The 21,728-nt window shown below is 31.1% G+C and overlaps 3 protein-coding genes across 3 annotated transcripts; 2 read left to right on the top strand and 1 right to left on the bottom strand.

The window, feature by feature from the left end:
• Positions 1 to 7,405: 7,405 nt before the first annotated feature.
• Positions 7,406 to 9,508, top strand: LOC131853648 (uncharacterized). The gene has a single exon (XM_059204622.1). It carries the CDS (start codon positions 7,406 to 7,408, stop codon positions 9,392 to 9,394), a length of 1,989 nt encoding a protein of 662 aa, XP_059060605.1. The 3' UTR covers positions 9,395 to 9,508.
• An 853-nt stretch (positions 9,509 to 10,361) lies between these two features.
• LOC131853527 (protein O-mannosyltransferase 1) lies at positions 10,362 to 18,350 on the top strand. Its single transcript, XM_059204440.1, has 9 exons — positions 10,362 to 10,629; positions 11,282 to 11,460; positions 11,784 to 12,085; positions 12,462 to 12,624; positions 13,077 to 13,391; positions 14,453 to 14,735; positions 15,119 to 15,386; positions 15,742 to 15,959; positions 16,740 to 18,350. Exons 1-9 carry the CDS (start codon positions 10,504 to 10,506, stop codon positions 17,229 to 17,231), a joined length of 2,346 nt encoding a protein of 781 aa, XP_059060423.1. The 5' UTR covers positions 10,362 to 10,503; the 3' UTR covers positions 17,232 to 18,350.
• A 473-nt stretch (positions 18,351 to 18,823) lies between these two features.
• LOC131853528 (proteasome subunit beta type-7) lies at positions 18,824 to 20,148 on the bottom strand. The gene is made up of 4 exons (XM_059204441.1): positions 19,978 to 20,148; positions 19,449 to 19,885; positions 19,079 to 19,284; positions 18,824 to 19,001 (listed from the first exon to the last, which is right to left on the bottom strand). The coding sequence occupies exons 1-4, from the start codon at positions 20,037 to 20,039 to the stop codon at positions 18,861 to 18,863; spliced, it is 846 nt and encodes a 281-aa protein (XP_059060424.1). The 5' UTR covers positions 20,040 to 20,148; the 3' UTR covers positions 18,824 to 18,860.
• Between the last annotated feature and the right edge of the window lie 1,580 nt (positions 20,149 to 21,728).

The following is a 21,728-nucleotide window of genomic DNA, read 5'->3' as shown; positions in this document are numbered from 1 at the left end:
AAGCGACAATGATTTTTTTATCTGATGATGAATAAAAACAAATTTTGTAATAAGCGCAGTTTTTTATTTTTATTACCTAACTATATTATGTTATATATTGTTATATTTTGTACATCTATAGTTTCAATTACATTATGAATTGTAATTAGGACAGTCTTAAAAGTTTCCACGCAATTTTTTCTTTACGTTTAAAATACTCGGTATTCAGTATAGGTAGATACAATAGGAACATAATCGTCGTAAACTCGTTGGTATGTATAAAGCACGGCTAAAATTCAAACCCCGTACCCGATATCGGCAGTTCGGCACACTAACTATTCACTAGACAATCGAGGCAATTCCATTAATTCAGGAGTTTTTTCAATGATTCACTTTGTCACAACACTATTTTTATTTCATCAAATACTGACAACACAGTAAACGTCAGTTGACTTCGTCTAATTAAAAATATGACTATAGCTTTAGTTTTGTTTTTTGAAGTTGAGTTACATCGTATTAAATTCTGTTTATATATTAATTATTTTTACCCACTATCTTTCCTCCCTTTTACTATTATCTTATCAGTACTTACGCCTAACAAAGATAAGATTTAAAAAAATTAAATTATTATATGTTATATAGTTACGAATTAAACAAAGTTTAACAAGTAAATAGACAATAAGATAATACGTATAGAATGTAAGTAGAAGTTTTACGTAGTTGATTTTAGACTTTATCACTGTTGATGTCTAGGTAGGTTTTGCATTGGTTGTACATTTTTGACACAAAACAAAACTTCACAAAAAAACAAGGTTTTGACTGTCAGCAGTCAGCACGATCAGTCAGAATTATTTAGTTTTTTTTTTATTTATTCATGGACGTGGATTCTTTCAGTCGAACACATTGTAGAAGAAATAACACAAACATTTAATCTTACAAATGATACATTTAGGCTATTCATTAAATAATAAGAACAACAATCAATAAAAATATTATTTTTGGTTTCTTTGTAAGGGTATTGTGTCGTGAACAAATATGTACGAATCGTGAACATCACAAAATTAATTTCTGATTCCTGATGAATACTGATGATATCCCTTATTCTTCCTGTCGTAATGGACACATAATTATGATTGGTGTGGGTTACTAAGGTTAGGTATCTAACACGGGTAGAAATGTCTTAAAATACTACATATTTAATTTAAAAAATTACCATTTCTGAATTGTTGGCTTGTGCTGGTTTCAGAAGGTCGTACCTACTTAAAGTAGGCTACTATATAGTTCACTCGATGTGTAGGTACATCGAGTCCAACCTCAGTGAATAATTTGGTAAGTATCTGTGTGTATATTATAATGGTTTGGTAAGTAGGTATATATTTACATTCAGTTATATGTAAATTAAAATTACAAATTAATTTAAAAAAAATAATTAAGCGCCCGCTCATTTTCTCACTTCCCGCCAAAACGTTCAGAGTTTCTCAGTTGCCAGTGTTGTGACGGACTGCCACTGTATGCTCCCAAGCAAGTGATAGGGTAAAAGTCATATTTTGCTGGAATGTCAATATTTTTTATGTGGTACCTTACTTTCGTCACCGATAGACATTTTTGCCCAATAGCTTTTTTATATAATACTCTATTAATTCTTATTGGCAGTTGTTGAAATTATCGGATACTATATTGTTATATCAATAACTTCTATCATTAGGTGACTATAGTGTTCACTTATTTGTTATTTATGTCTACTACAGTGACAAACAAAAATTAGTTTTGATGATATTTGTACAGTAGATACTAGTCTGAAAATATATCCTTTGAAATAGAAAAATAAATCTTTATATTCAGTTTATAAATGACAAAGTTCTAAATTAAAATATTTTAAAGAATATTGTTGTAATTCTATAGTATTCAGTGGATACTAATATATAGTTTACTGACAATAAAAAGTATAAATTTAAGTATAACCTACAAAACATTTGAATACATACCTCTGAGTTTATAAATACCTATTAAAATTGAAAGTTATAACAGTCAAGTCTAAGTTATAACCACGCACCTATTTACTTTGCATATCGCTCAATGGGTTCAATTTACAGCTGCGCTAACTTACATGATATGTAAATAACGTCACCAATACAAAATTTATAATACCTGCTCCTAGATTTGTTTATTTTTTACATAATAAATCATATCATTGTTCAATTTCTATTAACAGTGCCGAAATGATAATGTATAAATGGTACATTAATATAGTCCGCAGTACTATTGGCTCGCAAGCTAGGAACAACCTCTCAGATCGATCTCCCGTTTAATTCAAACATGGATCAAAATTGTTACGGCCTATATTTTTATTACATACATATTTGTGAAGATGCAACTCCTAGTTGGATCTGACGGATCTGCCCCAGAAATCGCAACCGACTTTCACTAACCTTCATAATACAACTTTCTTAAAAAAATAATAAATCTTAGAAGTTTTAGGCCGGGAGGAAATAATTTATGAAAAAAGGCTCTGGTCCGAGGTCTATACTAGGTACTGTGCTTTTCTGTAATAGGACCCAAGGCACTGAGTATAGCTTTAAAACTACTAGACACTATTTGTGATCTTTTACTTTGTAACATATTACGTAATATGTATATTATACTAATAATTACACATCTTTCAAAACATTTAAATTTTCACTCTCCTATGTATCAATGGATAATGGGTGAATAAAAATGGACATAACGGGTGAAAACCTGTATTTTATTGTACCGGATGAACCAACGGATCATTTCTACCTGGAATAGTATAAACTATATAAACAATAGAAATAGAAATAGAAATAATCTTTATTGAAATAAACTCATTACAAGCACTTTTGAATAGTCATATTTTGATTCTACCACTCATTCGGAATGCAGATTCATCACAAGAAGAATGAGCAAGAAACTTGTGTGTTGCTTTTTTTAATAGTTGTTTTTTTATACAAATAATTACAGTATAACAAGTAAGAGGCATGCGATAATCAACATAGAAATCGCTACGCACTCATTATTAGTGTAATTACATAATATTGTCAGTGCTATGAATTTAAAGTTTTTCTATAAAAACATTATTATCGAATTCTTCAATTTTATAGTAAGCTTTTTTGCAAAGGAACTGTTTTATGTGACATTTAAATGTTTTTTCTTGCAGATTTATAACAGACTCTGGTATTTTATTGTAAAACCTTACGCAATTGCCATAAAACGAATTACTAACTTTAGCCAAACGACATTTAGGTAAAATCAGTTTGTTATTGTTACGTAAGCTTTTATTGGTGCAATCACTAACTCTTTTGAAACTGTCTATATTCTTCCTGGCATAGATGATATTTTCATAACTGTATTGAGAAGCAACGGTGAGGAAATTTGATTCCTTAAAAGACTCTCGCAATGACTTCCTGGAACCCATACCATAAATGGAGCGAATGGCCCTCTTTTGTAAAGTAAATATTGTATTTATATCAGCTGCTTTGCCCCATAACAAAATACCATACGACATAATGCTATGGAAATAACTAAAATAGACAAGTTTAGCCATTGCCACGTCTGTTAATTGTCTAATTCTTCTTACCGCATAAGCGGCAGAACTAAGTCGACTCGCCAATTTAGTAATATGAGCACCCTATTGCAACTTGGAATCTAATGTGATACCTAGAAATACAGTATCGTCAACAAAATTTATAGGTTTATTGTCCAATACGATTTTTTAATCTACTGGCCTTACATTGGGGAGAGTAAATTTGATACATTTAGTATTATTTGCATTTAGTAGCCTTTTATTAGCAGTAAACCATTTCAAAACATAAACGAGAACATCATTTACTTCGTCCATATCATCAATATGTCGATTGACTTTGAATACTAATGAAGTATCATCAGCAAACAGAACTATGTCAGCTATCTTTTCTACCATATAAGGAAGATCGTTTATGTAAACTAAAAATAAGAAAGGACCTAGAATAGAGCCCTGAGGTACACCCATTTTAATACTAGTTCCCTCAGACTTTACACCATTTATTTCAACAACTTGCATTCTATTATTTAGATAGGATTTCATCATGCTTAGTGCTTCATATAGAATACCGTAATGTTCTAGTTTGAGTAAGAGTGTTTCATAATCAACGCAATCAAATGCTTTTGAGAGATCACAGAATACACCGATAGCATCCTGAGACCTCTCCCAACAGTCATAAATGTGTTTCATACAAGCTACACCAGCGTCAGTAGTTGATCTACCGGCTGTGAAACCAAATTGCTGACTGTGAAGCAGTCTAATTGTTTTAAAGTGTTGAAGCATTTGATTGAGCATAATTTTTTCAAACACTTTACTTAGTACTGATAAAATAGAAATGGGCCTATAATTACCTACTTCAGTTTTATCCCCTGACTTATAAAGTGAAGTTATTTTGCTATGTTTTATTAAATTGGGAAAAACACCGTCAAAAATACATTTATTGAAGATAGTTACTAAATATGGAGCAATAACATCTATTGCGGTGTTAATAACTTTAACAGACATGCCCCAATGGTCTTCAGTATTTTTTAAATTTAATTATTTAAAAGTTTTCGTAATTGTAGCAATGTCAATAAATGTAAATTTAAATGTTACCGAACACGAAGCAACATTGTCAATAAGGAATAATTTAGCCTTACTTGAAGAAGAATCTAAAGAAGACGTAATATCAGTTAGAATATTAGCGAAAAATTTTTCAAAAATATTGACTATTTCTTTTGTGGACGTTACTAGTTTATCATTATAATTTAACGTAAAATCATTATATGGACTTTTAACATTGCCAGTTTCTTTATTAATAATATTCCACACTGTCCTTATCTTATCCTTGGATTCTTTAATTTATTTATTTAGATAATTAGACTTTGCTACATTACATACCTTTTTAAAAGTTTTTGAGTATCTTTCTACATAATTTACGAATGTACTATCGAAACGGTATTTGTTTGATCATATAAATCAAATAATAAATTTCTACTTTTAAGAATTCCCTTTGTAGCCCATTCTGAAAATTTTGTTTTGTTACTAATACTGATAGTTTTTTTTGTTAAATGCCTTATTATATTCGTAAGAAACAATATTGAAGAAATCTATATAAAATTTGTTAGGTTCATCGGATTGAGGATAAAAATATAATTTACTACGAACTGATATTTTAAATTTATTTATTTTATAAATAGTCCAGACTCTTGTTAATAGATTAATTTTCCCAATTTTGTTTACGTGATTTGGAAAAATTACTATTTGACCACAGTGATCAGAAGGAAGGTTGTTTATTATTTTATCTAAATACTCACTATTGCTAAATATGTTATCCAAACAAGTAGCTGTGATACGAGTGGGTTCGTGAAAGACATTACTCAAGTCAAAAGATTCAATCTTTTGACTTGAGTAATGTTTACTACTCTATAAACTCATTAATTTAGTTTTTGTGGTGTTATGTGATAAAATGTCAACATTGAAATCACCACACACTATAATTTTTTTGTTAATATTAAATACTTTTTTTAAAATATCCTCCATTACCTCTTCAAATAAATTATAATCACTATTTGGAGGTCTATATACACACATAACTATATAATTTTCTAGTTCCACACAGGAAATTGGAATACAACACTCAACGAAAAGATTGCCAATATCACTACGTTCTTTTACTTTTATATTATTTTTCACCAATATCATAGAACCTCCTCTATTTACTATTTTTCTATTAAAGCAGCTGACAATATTATAATTGTTTAAGCTTAACATCATATTGCTCACTTTGAGCCAATGTTCAGTTAAACATAGAATATCTATATTATTTTTTCTAAAAACAATTGAATAATTAATTCACAGCCGAGAAAACTTTGTATGTTCTGGTGAACAATTTTCAATTCTGATAGCTTTTTCAGCAGTTTAAATCTGCAGTCATATTTAAATTATTGTAAATAAAATGATTCTTGCTAGAATCAATATTTTATTAATACTATTCGAACTATGAAATAAATAGAATTGTTAAAGTATTATAATCCGTAAAATAGTATTGTTTGCATGCAGCGCCAATAGATGGCGCTGTAACAAAATTGAAACTCGCTAACGTTTCGTTTTGTACAAAGTCCATATGTATTTTACTTTATACCATTTTTTGTACCTGTATTTGAAACCGACCAATAAACCTTATATACACAAGTGTAGTGTTTTGGTTTATAGTACCTTTAGGACCTTGTGGTTTTAACAAGAAATCTTAAGAACTATCTTGAATATCGTGTGAAGTGACAGACGAACAAAATTGTACCATCCATATTAAATTTTATTACCGACAATATTCTAAACATGTTTGTTTTTAAATTCGATTAAGTATACTTTCTATTAATGTGATCATAAGGTTTACATGTGGTGATATCATCTATATATAAGTAAGAAGCCATTCTTATATCATAGCAATTAGATAATACATATTTTCGACAGATTTATGTTAAAATTTATTGGATTTTATATAACGATTGAAGTCTTATATTTATATCGCTTAGATACTATATTTAAAGTGCAGTTATTGTTTCAAACTATCTTGGTAGTACCTACTATAAAGAAGTTTGTAAACACTAACGAATATTATAATAAAATAACTTGGTATCTATATATTAAGACTATGCATTCCTCTAGATATATAATAGAAACAGCGTACGTAACTGTGAAAGATTGTCCGACCTCACTCTGTGTTGATCCGTAAATTTTCATATTACAATACACAAAAGAATTAAATACACATACGCCACTTGAAAACATACCTAATTGTTGGTAAGGACAAGTAATGTAAGAAGTATAAGACGTAATGTGTTAAAATATTTATGTCAGTTCATATTATCCTATTATCGGAACTGTTTGTAGACTGTATATAAAATTTGTAACGTATAAGGGAAATCAGAAAAAAGTAAGTAAATCTGATTTACGTTTGCTTAATAATAAAAAATAGTACGATAAATGAATACATTTTCAATACGTTTTAAGAAAATATCTCATATATAGACACATACCCGATTTTAATAATCACTACTCTTGTAACTTAAATGAATAAATTATATTTTATTTTGTCCAGCTTATTAGTGTTAGTTTTCTTAAGTTTAAAGTCGTTACTCTCGTCGTTTAGCTTGGCTGACATTGCATGTGGAATGAGCATCTAGGACAAATATTATTATTAGTATTAACAATTTCATATGTAGGGACATAATTATTAATACCAATTAAAACCCTTTATTTCGTAACACAATGGAATAAAATAATATTATTAGCAGTTGTCACAGTAACCTACAACTTGATTTTATTTTCTTTGTTAATATCATAATCATTTAAAGTTGCATTTTCATTCAGCAAATAATACTTAATATTTAATTCATAATTTTCAGTATGGTTCGAGATGGGAATAGGATATTTCTAAACAGTAATACTTTAACAGCACGTTACAAGTATTTATTATTCCTCTCAATTATATGTAGTGGGAGTTTTTTCTTCATGGCTCTAGTAAACAATAACGATACTGTATATTATAAAAATGAAGATTTTCAATTATACATGAAAGATGAAGAGAAAGTGGGCTATCAAAAACAATTTACAATTAAAACTAAAGGTTGTACAATACCTGGAATGACTCCGTTTGATGATTCTATCAATCAGTTCGTAGAATATCCTAAAACAATAAAAAAATGCAAAGAACACAATATTTCCCTTGTAGAACATAATAAAACACATATATGGATAAATAAAAACAAGATATCTAAATATAATATAAGCCTCGACGACGACAAGCTCCTATGTTGTTATAAAGCATTCTATCGTCCAAAATTTGTAACAGATATCCATTCATCGTGGGTTGATGACAGAGTTGAATATCAAAAGTGTATTTATTTTTTTGAACTAGTAGAAGTAAAAGACGAATTTGTAAGAATCAGTTGCGTTTATGAAGACCAATTTATTTTTGATGATTATTTTGTTTTCGCTATTAAGAAAGACTTTATAGTACACAATGATAAAACGGAAATTTTAAAAAACAAAACAGCTTATAACGTTTTAATAATGGGAATCGATGCAGTATCAAGATTAAACTTTTACAGAACAATGCCAAAAACAGTGAACTATTTAAAAACTATGGGAGCAATAGATTTAGCTGGATATAATAAAGTTGGTGACAACACATTTCCCAATTTAATTCCAATGTTATTAGGAATGACACCCGATGAACTAAGAAAAACTTGTCTCCCGCATAAAAAAGCAACATTTGATAATTGTCCATTTATTTGGGAATGGTTTAAGCAAGCTGGTTATTACACAGCTCTTGGAGAAGACAGTTCAAGTCTAGGAACATTTAATTACTTAAGAGTAGGATTTGTCGATACCCCCACGGACTATTACCTACATACATTTTTTAATGAAGCTGAAAAAGAAGGTGGAAATAATCATGATTTCAATTCGTACTTATGTTTAAACAACAAATATTTTTATAATGTACTTTTAGATTACATTGAAAATTTAACAAGTACACTTAAATCTTCGAAATTGTTTGGCTTCTTTTGGGAAATTACAATGAGTCATGATTATCTGAATTACCCAATGATAATGGATGCCGATTATGTACATTTTTTTAAAAGACTAGACAATTCTAATTATTTAAAAGATACTATTTTATTTTTAGTTAGTGACCATGGCATACGATGGGGTGATATTAGATCAACAAAGCAAGGATATTTAGAAGAAAGATTGCCCTTTGTATTCATGTTAGTTCCGCCATCATTCCGTAAAATATATACTGAAGCATACAATAATATCAAATTAAATAGTAAACGGCTTACTACGCCTTTCGATATACATGCGACATTGTCGGATTTGATTGACTTAGAAAATATAGAAAATGATAAAATTAAATCTCGAGAAGAAATGTCCTACGGATACAATAGAGGTATTAGCTTATTTTTACCTATACCAAGTAATAGGACATGTAAAATAGCCGGCATTAAAGACCATTGGTGCACTTGTCAACGAGATAAGAAAATCCCAAATAACAGTGCTAAAGCAGTTGCAGCATCTAAGCATCTATTGAAATATCTGAATAAAATTTTATCGGAACACATAAAATGTGCTCCACTCAAACTTGTAGAAATAATAGAGGCAACAGAAAAGATCGCTGGTGACACAATAAGGAATGAGATAGGATGGCGAGAGTTTATGACAGTAGTACGCACCAAGCCAGGCAACGGTGTTTTTGAAGGTACTCTTCGTCTTAGTAATAGAGAGTGGTCGACTGCCGGCAGCGTCAGTCGTTTGAATTTATACGGTAATCAAAGTTACTGCGTAGATGACAATGTTATTAAATTATATTGTTACTGTTTAGATACATCATAAAGTTATACATGTGTTCAAAGTGAAAAGTATAATATAATACATAGTCGAACACAAACTATAATAAGTGTTACTGAAGTGCTTTTACATAAAAAACAATTGTAAATATTTACAATAGGCGGGTCAAAGAATAAGTATAGTCGATTCTGAATGATGTTATACTACTGTCAATTGAACTAACTAATCATAACGCAAAGGAAAAATGTTCTAGGCACCTAACATTAATGTTATTTTAATAAACTGTCTTAAATGTTAATATAATGTATTGATACTTAATAGTATGTTTGTTGGTTTCTTTAAATAAATAATAATATTTGGAAATCTTCTATTTTTTATTAATTATTAGCTTGATATCCGTAAAAGGGGGCTTCTAAAAGGATACTTAAAAATAACGCAGTACATTTCACAGAATTATACGATTTTAATAACATTTTTTATAAAATGTACAACTGACGCTAAACAAAAAAAAAACTCACATTTTACCGTAGAAAAACCAAACCTTTCTACAAAATTACTTTACATTAACTGTAAAGTGTACATTAAATAGATTGAACTTTAACGCGGGTGAAACCGCGGATATAGCTAGTAATATTGAAATAACCGTTTTTTACTACATGCATATGAATATAAATACGGTACATACACCAAAATAACATTTTTTACAATTTTTGTCTGTCTGTCTGTCTATCTGTTGGTTGCGGCTAATCTCTTATATCGCTAGACCGATTTTACGGGGCTTATTTTGGTAGGTAGCACATTTAATAAGGAATAACTTAGGCTACTATTATTTGAGAAAAACAAAGTCAAACTCCATGTGAACGAAGTCGCGTGATTCTATGCTTGAGTAGTATATTCTTTGATTCTATGGTTTCACTCATACCATATCATAGAACACAACACTGATGTCAATTTCACACTCACAATCACAGAGTAAGTTAAGTAATTTATACTCTACTAATTTTCACGTATACACTGCTTTGGTTGGTTATTTGGTTACAATGTTATATTATTTATTTGGTCCAACATTACTAAATACTTATAATTCTATGTAAATAATAACTACGATTATTGAAAAATAATTATATTTAGAAAATTTATTCACAAATATAAATATGATCATACAAAGAAATTCGGCTAAATGTAAGGATCTAAAGAACCAAAATGAGGTCAGTAAATTCTCAAAAGAGAACGATTGGTGCCCGGACCCAAACAAACCTTTAGAAGACAAAATGAAAAGTGTAAGTGAATCTCTTTCAAAATCAAAATTTAACAAAGTCTAGTGGTACTGGTGAAGAAAAGTGCTAATGCTAACGAATTATATGTTTACTTGAATTAACACCCGTCTCATATATTTTATTAAATGATAAAATTAGTATTTGAAACCTTAATAATAATAGTTTTCGTTATGTAATTTTGATATAATGAACACACTGTTTCACTATGGTGCGGTTGTTTATCACTTTTAAGTTATAAGATTATAATTTTATGCCCTAAGTACTTTTAGTACACAAATATTATAATAATAAGTAATAAACTACTTCCACCCAGTCTATATGGCTATAGATTGGTACTATATATTTAGTTTTTCTCATTACTTCCGTTTGCACTACTGTGACTATAAATTAATTTATAAATTGCTATAAGTCTATCTTTGCTCACAATGTTTGTAATCAAAATACTTAACATACTGTAAACTAAAAAGCAATAGTAAATAAATATGACTAATCTTATATTTAATATACAGTCTCATCATACTTTATTCATATTTTACATCTATAATATTCGTTACAATTGTTTCTGAAATTTCACAGAAAATACAGATGTAGCAATTCTTTGTCAGTGAAGACTCAAGGATAAAATGCTAAAATTTTGTATTAATTTTGTTTCTAGTATGATGGGGCCCCACAAGAGAATCAGTTGGAACCTACAGAGAAATTAATGCCATCTGATAAATATGCAGAGAGAGTTAGTCTAAACCTACATTTGGAAATTGACTTAGTCTTTATAGGGCTGTTAGTATTAGCTCTTGGTACCAGACTGTACAACTTGGAAGAACCAAGATATATTGTGTAAGAATGTTTTAACCCTATTTTTAATTTTGTATGTATAAAGTAATAGGTCAAATACAATACTACTAAAATTAATATTACAATATTGTGTTAATCAAAACTAGAATTTAATATTACTTATGAAAAAAAGTGTTGTACCTTTATCATGTAGTTTCTTATTGCTATTAATTTGAAGATGAAATAATGCAGATGTTTTTATAGTATTATAGTACTACAGTAGATTAAAGAAGGGAGACAGATAATAAGTAATTACTATTGAAAATGGACAAGAAATATATTAGGATTCTTGAAACAGCTGGTTGAATTTACTGGTTACATTTCAGATTTGATGAGCTGCATTATGGTAGATATGTATCATTGTACACAAAAGGGGTGTTTTTCTTTGATGCACATCCACCACTTGGCAAACAACTCCTATATTTAGCTGGTCATATTGCTGGCTATGATGGCAATTTTACATTTGATAGAATTGGATCACCATATACACCTAATGTACCAATAAAAGCTCTTCGGTTAGTGCCTGCTGTTGCTGGCAGTCTTTTAGTAGCAGTTACATACCAAGTGATGTTAGAGATGTCTTTCCATCAGTGGACTGCAATATTAGCTGGATTATTAGTTTTATTTGGTTAGTAATAAATATGGTGTACTTATTTGTTTGTGTCCTTATTGTATTTTTTTTTCTTTTTTGTTCCAATTCCTATTATTGGGTTTTGTATTATATGGGATGGGGAGATGTAAAATATTTTTTTAGACATTATCAAATCTTTATTATATACATGATGTACATAACATAAATTAAAGATATAGCTAGTTACATTAATTTATTAACAAAATAATCAATAGAAATAATTTAAAGTATATATCAACTGATCTATTATAAATAATAAGAACCCTAATGTTTTATACATTAGGGATTTCTATTAATGAAATAATTTTTTCAATCTATATATTTTAAATATTTTTTTTTTATATAATTTGTAAATAAATGTGTTTTATTTCAGAAAATTGCTTCCTAGCTCAGTCAAGATTCATGTTACTAGAGAGCATTCAAATACTATTTGGATTATGTGGAATATTGTGTACCATTAAAAGCACATCTAAAATGGGTGCGTCTTGTGTGATCTGGCTTTGTGTTGGTGCTGTATCACTTGGCTGTTGTTTTTCGTATGTAACCACTTCGTAACATACTGTGCATTAGCTTTACCATCTTTATGACTTTTAATCACATAGTAGGATAAATGTATGCTAGATATTATTCATATTTATATACCTTATAAATATTAAATATACCTATTAAAATTCATTAAAAACACAAAAAAAATCTGAGTGTTAAACATTGAAACGAACTTGCATGCCCTTTACCCGTAAGTATACTCCATTAATTTGAATGTCTGTAGACTGTGGTCTATTTGTGTCCCAAATTGTATTGAAATCTGTTCCGCCCTTAGGCTCCAGTGAGTAACATATATTATATTTATAAGATCATCTGTGCATTATTATAATACAATCATCTTATACATCTTATGACTTTAATTCAAAGCAGTACATTTAAGTGTGATTAACACATTAAGTAACTATAATCTTTAAAAACAATAATTTAATTGTCTTCGTTTTAGGGTAAAATACTCTGGACTTTATACATATTATTTGGCGATATTCCTTGTTGGAAGACAAATATGGCAACGAATTGGCAGCAAAGAGTCAACTCTACATCTGACCTTAGCAGCACTGTGGAGAATAATTGTTCTATTTATCTTACCTCTTTTGGTGTATGTGTGTGTATTCTATGCTCACCTAATTATGTTACCAAAGGCTGGGCCACATGATAGTGTGATGACGAGTGCATTTCAGGCATCGTTGCAAGGTGGGCTCGCAAGCATTACGCGAGGCCAACCCCTGCATGTTGCCCACGGGTCACAAATTACTTTGAGGTAAAAATGTATATTAATTTAGTGTAATTAATTATAGCTGATTTATCCTAGTTTTTCGAACTATTATAATGATGGCGGTAAGATGAGGCTCTCGATACCTAATATTTAAGAACTTTGCCCCGTGTCGGTAGCGGGAAAATTAGATGGGTTCACTGTAAAAATAAATTAATCCCAGATCGGGTTGCTGCCACCGTCTTTTCTGTGTTATGCATGATTTTATTCGTATCACCAGTTGACGTGTATAAAATAAGAACACGTAATGCACCGACTCAGTCACGACTAGGTGCTGGGAACATTAGAAAAACAATTGGGAATGCCGAATCGTATTAAGAATACGCAACCAGACTGTAGACAATTACCACTTCAAGTGATACATATTTTTGACAACTTTAAAAACTTTTATTAATTATATATAATCGTACATTTCATTGGGACAGACATAAGTTATTTCTCTCATTGCTTTCTTGATTTAATTATTTTAGAAATATGAAAGCGTAGCTGTTTTTGTATTGATTGCCGCATGCATTCTTATGTAAAATGTGAATACTATAACAGATGGCAATTGTAAGTAGCTTTGAAATGGTCTGGTGTTTTGAGTAGTCATGCTCACTAAAATGTCCGGACTTGTGGCGGCATGGTGGGCCGGGTCATTGGGCTCACTCATATATGGTCGAGCGCAGTGATGGCTGGCTCATCCGTCATACTCGTGAACGGGTGCTGCTTGTAGGGACTGGTCTGCTCTAATCACTATGACTGATTTCCTCTTAGTAATTGTTTAACCAGTTGGTTATATATTCAATATTTTTTCTATCTGAGTATTTAATTGAATTAGTGCTAATTGGTGGTTTGTATTCACACACTTATACTTAAAAATGTAAAGTAATAATAAAATTATTTAAAAGAGCAACACGCAAGTTTCTTGCTCGTTCTTCTTGTGATGAGACAGCTTTCCAAATGAGCGGTAGGTTAAAAAAATGTAATGACTATTCAAAAGTGCTTCAATGTAAGTTTATTTGAATAAATGATTTTCTATTCTATAAATTATCCATTTTCTGACGCAGGCACGCACATGGGCGGACATGTTGGCTGCATTCCCATGCACACGTATATCCGGTTCGATACACTGACCAGCGCGGTTCATCCCATCAGCAGCAAGTCACCTGTTATAGCTTCAAGGATGTCAATAACTGGTGGATAGTGAAACGGCCCGAGCAGCCCTCGTTAGCCGTGGCCCGGCCCCCAGATGCCATCCGCCATGGAGATATCGTTCAACTACTACACGGTATTACAAGCAGGGCGCTCAATTCACATGATGTCGCAGCGCCTGCCTCGCCACAATCACAGGTAATCTAAATTATACATATAGGAATAATTTACCAACATCATCTAGTGAGCAGTAGACAATATTGTGCATTAACTTTACTATTTTTATGAAAAAAAAAATTATTATATGTTTCTGAGGATCCTACTCCTCAACTCACCCATGAAACCACAGCACACTTTCAATAGACTTGATAATACAACTGTCTTTTCCATCTTAGAATTTTTGGAGCGGTAGGAAATTAATCACCATTAATCGACAGTGACATACGGATTTTTTTAATCATGAAATGCTAATTAGCTCACTTGGTGGCAAGTTGAAAATTAGAAATATACGGTTGTTTTAAATAATAAACCTATATATGTTTTAATCGACTTTATTATATCACACACATTTTTATTTATAGGAAGTATCTTGCTACATCGATTATAATGTGTCGATGCCAGCACAGAATCTTTGGCGAGTAGACATTGTAAATAGAGACAGTGAAGATGCCACATGGGACAGCATACGATCTATGGTACGACTGATACACGTTGACTCGGGGTCTGCGCTTCGCTTTAGTGGACGTCAATTGCCCTCCTGGGGATTCCATCAGCACGAAGTGGTAGCTGATAAAGTCATTACACATCAAGATACTATATGGAATGTCGAGGAACATCGATACACCAAAGGTAAAAGAGAAATAACACCTACTGGTCACATGTGAGATCTTCATGGTGTAGAAATTTAACAACGGGCTGTAAATTTCCTTCTTAAAGTTAATGAAATAAAATATATTACCCTCTTTTACTACTCAAAATTTAGAATGATTATACCTACGGATGGAAATAACTAATGTTATTTATATCTGCTCAATTGTATATTTTTACTTTATTGGATTTAGTTTTTTTTTTACTATATTAAGACGAGTATAAATCTGATTGAATTACAGTACATTTAATCATCACTATAAAAAGACTAAAAATAATAATATCATACTTAATAGACTTTATGTTTTTTATCAAATATTTTCAACATAATTTCCAGCTGAAGACAGACGAGAAAGGGAACGGGAACTCGTTTCGGCAGAAATGATACCAACAGCAGTAACACAACTCACATTTTGGGAGAAGTTTGCCGAACTGCAGTACAAGATGATCGCTCACGCTCCTGATGCGCCACACGGCCACATGTTTGCTAGTGAACCAGCAGAATGGCCTCTGCTTGTACGCTCAATTGCATATTGGTTGTCACCCAATTCGAATGTGAGTAAACTTGTCATTTATTGTAATTTAATATCCAAAAACTCCTTTTACACGTACGCTCTTTCTCGTGCATTAGCTTTTACGTCTTTTTATAAAAAGACGGCGCACACGACACCCACTTACGCAGTCCTAAGTTCTTTCGCAGGGGGGAATGTTAGTTTGTTAGTTTTGGATTGTTAGCAATATGGACTCTTGACCCCATTGCTATCAATGTACTGTCAGGTTGACCACCACGCGGTTCCCCCTGGAAACCATCGTGATAAATTACATGTTAATTTATCACGATGGGCTAACTGACCTGACCTCATGCTCATATTATCAAACCGTTAGCGCAGGCGGGTGCACCATTTCATTATCACATAAAAAAAACTTCTTTCGCAATCAATAAATATCCCTGTAAAATTGCGGATATCTGATTATAGAGCAAAGACCAAATTATAGAGTTGTTACTAATATGTAAATCTTTAGAAAATAAAATATAAAGAATATTAAAGTAAAGTATAAGTAGAGCATATTTACGGAAATCACATGCAATCGCGCGTGCCAGAGTAAATACAAACAATATATATAACAATCGCATACGAATGCGTGATCTCACTTTTATCGCACGCACTTGTCTTGTGGAAACGTTATCTGCTAGAAAATGTATTCCCTATATGTACAAGAGTTCTTATAAAATAACTATTAATCATAAATGCAATCTATATCGAATTCCTTTCTCTGTTCGTTAACTGTATTATATTATTCCTATATTTAAAGATATTTCTTGTTTATTTACAGGCTCAGATACATTTAATAGGGAATTTAGTAACTTGGTACGCTGGAACTATATCAGTAGTACTGTACAGTATTATGTTGGCACTATACGCGGTGCGCCGGAGACGTGCATGCGCAGATTTACCTATTCGAGCCACGCAACGGTTCTACGACGCCGGATTCGTTTTCTTTCTAGGCTATTTGCTCCATTACCTCCCTTACTACTTTATGGATAGAACACTATTTCTTCATCATTATTTACCTGCTTATATATTTAAAATTCTCTTATTATCTTATGTGATCGATCATATTTATTACATTTTACAATTACGTGAGAGAACGAAGCCATTAACACATGTATTTATTGTGTGTGTAGTTGTGTGGCTCGCGTATGTGGTACTTACATTTAACAAATTCAGTGTTCTTAATTATGGAAACGTTGATTTGACAGAAAGTGACCTCATTAATCTTAGATGGAAAGATACGTGGGATTTCATTTTACATAAAAAGTCATAAATATAACTCTCGTATTATGGTTACTTAAACTACTAATCAATTGTTTACTGCCATATAATAATATTGTCGAATACGAATTTGATTTTAGTATTGTCGTTTAAATTGGCTACAATTGTGACCAAAACCGAAACTACATAGAAAAATATTTTAATTCAATGGGTGTTAAGACTAAAAAAATTGAATCTAATATAGTATCTCAAAAACTAATGTACGTAAATAATTTTATCATCTATTGCTTATAATAAGAATATAGTTTAGTCCGAAACATTGTATTGTTTCAAACTAAAGTAAATGAACATTTATAATGATGACATTGAAGATAAACTACTTCAAAAAATTTTTTTCGATAATCGTTTTTATTTGTAAGTTTCAATTGCGCTAAGGGATTTATTATAAATTAATGAGTATATCTCATGTACAATATATTTTCTACACTCTTTATATCTTATACTTTTTTGTACCTATCCTTGAAATATTAATTGTATACTACATGGATTCTCCAGTGCATTTCTTAGGCTTTTCTTCATAAATAAGGTCACAATAGCTTAATGTAAGAACAGATCTTTAATAATATTAAAAATACTCAATCTCAAATGCATTTACTACATAATTATTTATTTTTATTGGTAATGTTAAGTACCTAATATAAATACTATATGAACTAGAAAAATAATCACTTCGCCTATATTTCGACTCATCATACAATATGACCGTTTATTCTTTTGCGATTGTAAGGCAGCAAAGTATGCATATCTTAAAGTGATTAATGTTGATCTTATAATTTGTAAACATACGCATGTACGCTTGTTTTTTTTATGACACTATCACAATATCGATATATATTTACGAAAGCCACAAATTATTACCCTGGCTGAGTACAGTGGAATAAACAACTAGAAAAGTGGATATGTTTGGAATAATTTGTATACTCAACCTGAGTATACAAATTATTCCTTTGTTCAGAATAAATTTTATTATCATAATGTTACAAAATCCTTACACACGTTCAGTCACTATATTGTATATCATATACATGTGTGTTGTATAAAAAAACAGTTAGATTATTATGGTACATGTGAAATAAAGTGTTATTGATATAACAATGCCGAGAAACGGTAAATAATTTAGTTTCATTAAAATATACATTTTTTATGTATGCGGCTATGTCACCTATTGTGCATATGATAAAATGTGTTACTTTAAGACTGAGGTCTCAAATCCCAAACAGCAATTTGCAAAACACATTCTTTTAACACCACCATTAATTCTATGTGAAAGCTTATTAAGTTAGTTTTGCAATATCATAAATTAATTACATATATGATATAGCTAATTATTTATATTTGTATAATTTTAGAAAAAAAATGTATTAGTGTAAGACTAATGAAATTTATGTTCAATAATTTCTAGCTGTGTTTAAAATATTAAGAGTGATCTGTTGCATAATGTAATTTATTTAAAAGGTGCTGGTAGTAAGATTTTAAAAATGTGTATATTCCGTCCATAGTTATAAGTGTAAAATGTATTTTATCCTATAAAAATAATAAATTAGAATCATATTTATATTTTATTTGATAAATAAAAGAAATATGTATATAATAAAAGTAATTATTTATTTCAATTATATGATCAGCGGCGGCTAGGTGATGGTTCCACTTCCATAGGCTGCACTGTGTGTACCGCCACAGATTCCACTTCCAGGGGAATCACACGCTGCTTGAGGACAGCAGTTGTTCCTGAAGGATATCTATAAGATCCTTGTTTTTTCCCCTGAAATAAGCATAATTGTTATAAAGCAAACAAAGAAAAAACAATGACTTGCATTTCTATAAAGACCATACACCAACCTTCACATTGGCCTCTTCATATGTTCTGAGATATTGAGCAGGACCAGTATTGCGAATAACACAGAGGTCAACATTGGACCCAGATCCCAAGTCATTGAAGATACCAGCAGCTATAGCATCTCGCACCAACTTTTTACCCTCCTCCTCTGTCATGTTGGGTTTCCAGCCTGCTTCAAATACAGCCATTGCTGCCAAAGATCCCGAACCTAAAATTAACATGAATTATTGTAAAGAATTCAGTTAACTAAGTTAGTAACACCAATGCTAACTATATTTTCAGAACATGCGTAACAAAATCAACTTAAATACAAATTTAAGTTCAATACTTAATACCAAAATAAACTTAAAAAATAAATAACAGTTTACTTACCCATGGTAGCATAAGGTAATTTATCAACAGACCCATGAGGATAAATACAATATATGTGAGGCCCAGTACGATCCACACCACCTAAAACTAAAGCAGCACCAATATAACCCTGGTAGCGGAACAGCATACGCTTCAGAAGAGTTGCTGCGGTTTCAACTGGCACAGTGCGCCCAGTGTGTAAACGTTGTAATTCTAATTGTGACGCCACTGTTTGTGTGGTCATTTCCGTATCAGCAGCGGTACCCGCACCGCAGCAGTACATATTACCCGCCAAATAGTGAATCTTCTGGCAATTTTTATCAGACACTACTGTATTTTCAGTGGCCCTCGTATCCGCACCAAGAATCACTCCATCTGCATATATGATACCTACAATGGTAGTACCGGTCTTTGTAGCTTTAGGTGCAGGAAACCCTTTTTGTGCCAAGAATGCATTTCTGAAAAACAAAATACCATTTTCAAGATAAATATATGTGTAAATATGAAATTTACCAAAATGCCGTGAAAATATTAATCACAATGTACAAACCGTTGATAATTTTCAAAAGAAAAACCTGGAGCAGGTATTTCTGGAGATAATACGGAGGTCATTATTAAATTTATGAAAACAATTTATAATAACGAGGGATATTATTTGGAAGATTACAAAACTTAAAAACTGCAAGTTGTACTGTCCAATAGAGTAATATATAAAACAGAAAGTGTGAATCTATGACTTTCTTGACATTCATGTGATTGACAGATGACACTGACAGTAAAATGGAGTGCCATGAGATTTTTTTTACTTTACGTTTCTATAAGCAGAGTCGACGACACCTCTGGGTTGTCGTCGACTCTGCTTATAGAAACGTAATGAAGGGAAAACCGAGCGAAGATATATTACCTACTAGGCAATGTACAGTATTACAGCCAGAAAGAGAATAATATATTTGTCAGCAGTAGTTCTTAGCATATGTTTAATAATTTTAACATTTATAATAAAATATTTCTTTTACTTTCCATCATATGAGCCACAACGTTGTTTGAAACTTCAGTTGAAAATAATTATTTTTATGGAGGATGGGGTGATAGGTGCATAGAATGATGCACCCTCTGCACTGAAAAGGTATTTGCGGGTTACCAGTGTAGAATGCGGCCCATGATGGCAAATTCACCAAGAATTTATCAGGGTTCCCAGGAGGACCGCGTGAAGATCGACCTGATATAGTATATACATTGCTAGCAATGGTCATATTAGTTCACATTACTAACATTCTCCTTTTAACAGATTCTTCAGACCAGTTCTTCTGCATATACCTACTTATGCTACTAATATATTTTAATCTGGCTCCGGCGATTTGAATGATTTCATATGGTTTTATTTATTCATTCATTAATATGGGTGTTGTGTATAAAAACTACGAGATCTGGATAACAACTGTTTTATTAATAATATGTAGGTACTTAAATAAAAAGTAAGAACTAAAACACGAACACACTCAACATCTTTCCCTTTTAAAAGCAAAATATACTATTACTAAAATATATAATACAAACTATGAATTGCAATACTAATTATAAAGTGAATTACTACTCATTTAGTTAGTAGACATTTCACCAAGTATAGATAGAACAATCAATTACTTACTACATATACATACACTCCATTTATTCTATGATATTGTTATACAGTACAGGCAGGATTAATTCTATTCATGTTAACATTAGATAAAAAAAAAAATTAAAATCAACTAACAACTGCAATATTATTGTGGTAACTGCCTGCGAGTACGTGGCGGTGAATAAGATTTGTAAAGGCTCTGTCTAATTTTGCAACTGGGTACATATAATTCATCACCATCATCACCATTAGCCTATAGATAAGGACATAGTTTTCTCATAATTATTATTGGGCATACTTTGAATTAAGTTTCGGCGATTGCGGCGGTAAATACCTTCTTTACTTTTTTATAATATAGGACCGCGGTATACAAGCCCGCGCTATAACCGTCCCTCGGATCCTATCGTCGTTTTCTATCATAATGAGGTCATCGCCGACATTCAATTCAGACAGTTGTTTACATCGTTGATCATAATATAGCTTGGTTTTCTTTTGTTTATTTACAATTATGTTATGGTCCACATCGTTATTCACTTTTAATAAATAAGGATGAACTGGTAATCGACAATTTAATCGTCGACCCATTAACAGTTGAGCAGGAGAATTCAAATTATTATCGCGAGGAGTATTTCTGTAGCTTAATAAATTTAAATAAAAGTCGCCATTGCTGTCTATAGTTG

This window comes from Achroia grisella, unplaced genomic scaffold (genome assembly GCF_030625045.1).
Source record: "Achroia grisella isolate CSIRO2021 unplaced genomic scaffold, CSIRO_AGI_Agris_v1 utg903, whole genome shotgun sequence".
NCBI lineage: Eukaryota > Metazoa > Arthropoda > Insecta > Lepidoptera > Pyralidae > Achroia > Achroia grisella.
Note: the sequence above shows the minus strand (reverse complement) of the source record. Positions and strands in the feature narration are given on the sequence as shown.

Excerpts from the sequence above, each read along its gene's own strand:
- LOC131853648 (XM_059204622.1), top strand. The coding sequence starts at position 7,406 with ATGGTTCGAGATGGGAATAGGATATTTCTAAACAGTAATACTTTAACA.
- LOC131853527 (XM_059204440.1), top strand. The coding sequence starts at position 10,504 with ATGATCATACAAAGAAATTCGGCTAAATGTAAGGATCTAAAGAACCAA. Across the intron at positions 12,086-12,461 it reads TGGATTATTAGTTTTATTTG|AAAATTGCTTCCTAGCTCAG; the intron begins GTTAGTAATAAA and ends GTTTTATTTCAG. Across the intron at positions 13,392-14,452 it reads GGGTCACAAATTACTTTGAG|GCACGCACATGGGCGGACAT; the intron begins GTAAAAATGTAT and ends TTTCTGACGCAG.
- LOC131853528 (XM_059204441.1), bottom strand. The coding sequence starts at position 20,039 with ATGACCTCCGTATTATCTCCAGAAATACCTGCTCCAGGTTTTTCTTTT. Across the intron at positions 19,886-19,977 it reads TCTTTTGAAAATTATCAACG|AAATGCATTCTTGGCACAAA; the intron begins GTTTGTACATTG and ends TTTGTTTTTCAG. Across the intron at positions 19,002-19,078 it reads ATGAAGAGGCCAATGTGAAG|GGGAAAAAACAAGGATCTTA; the intron begins GTTGGTGTATGG and ends TGCTTATTTCAG.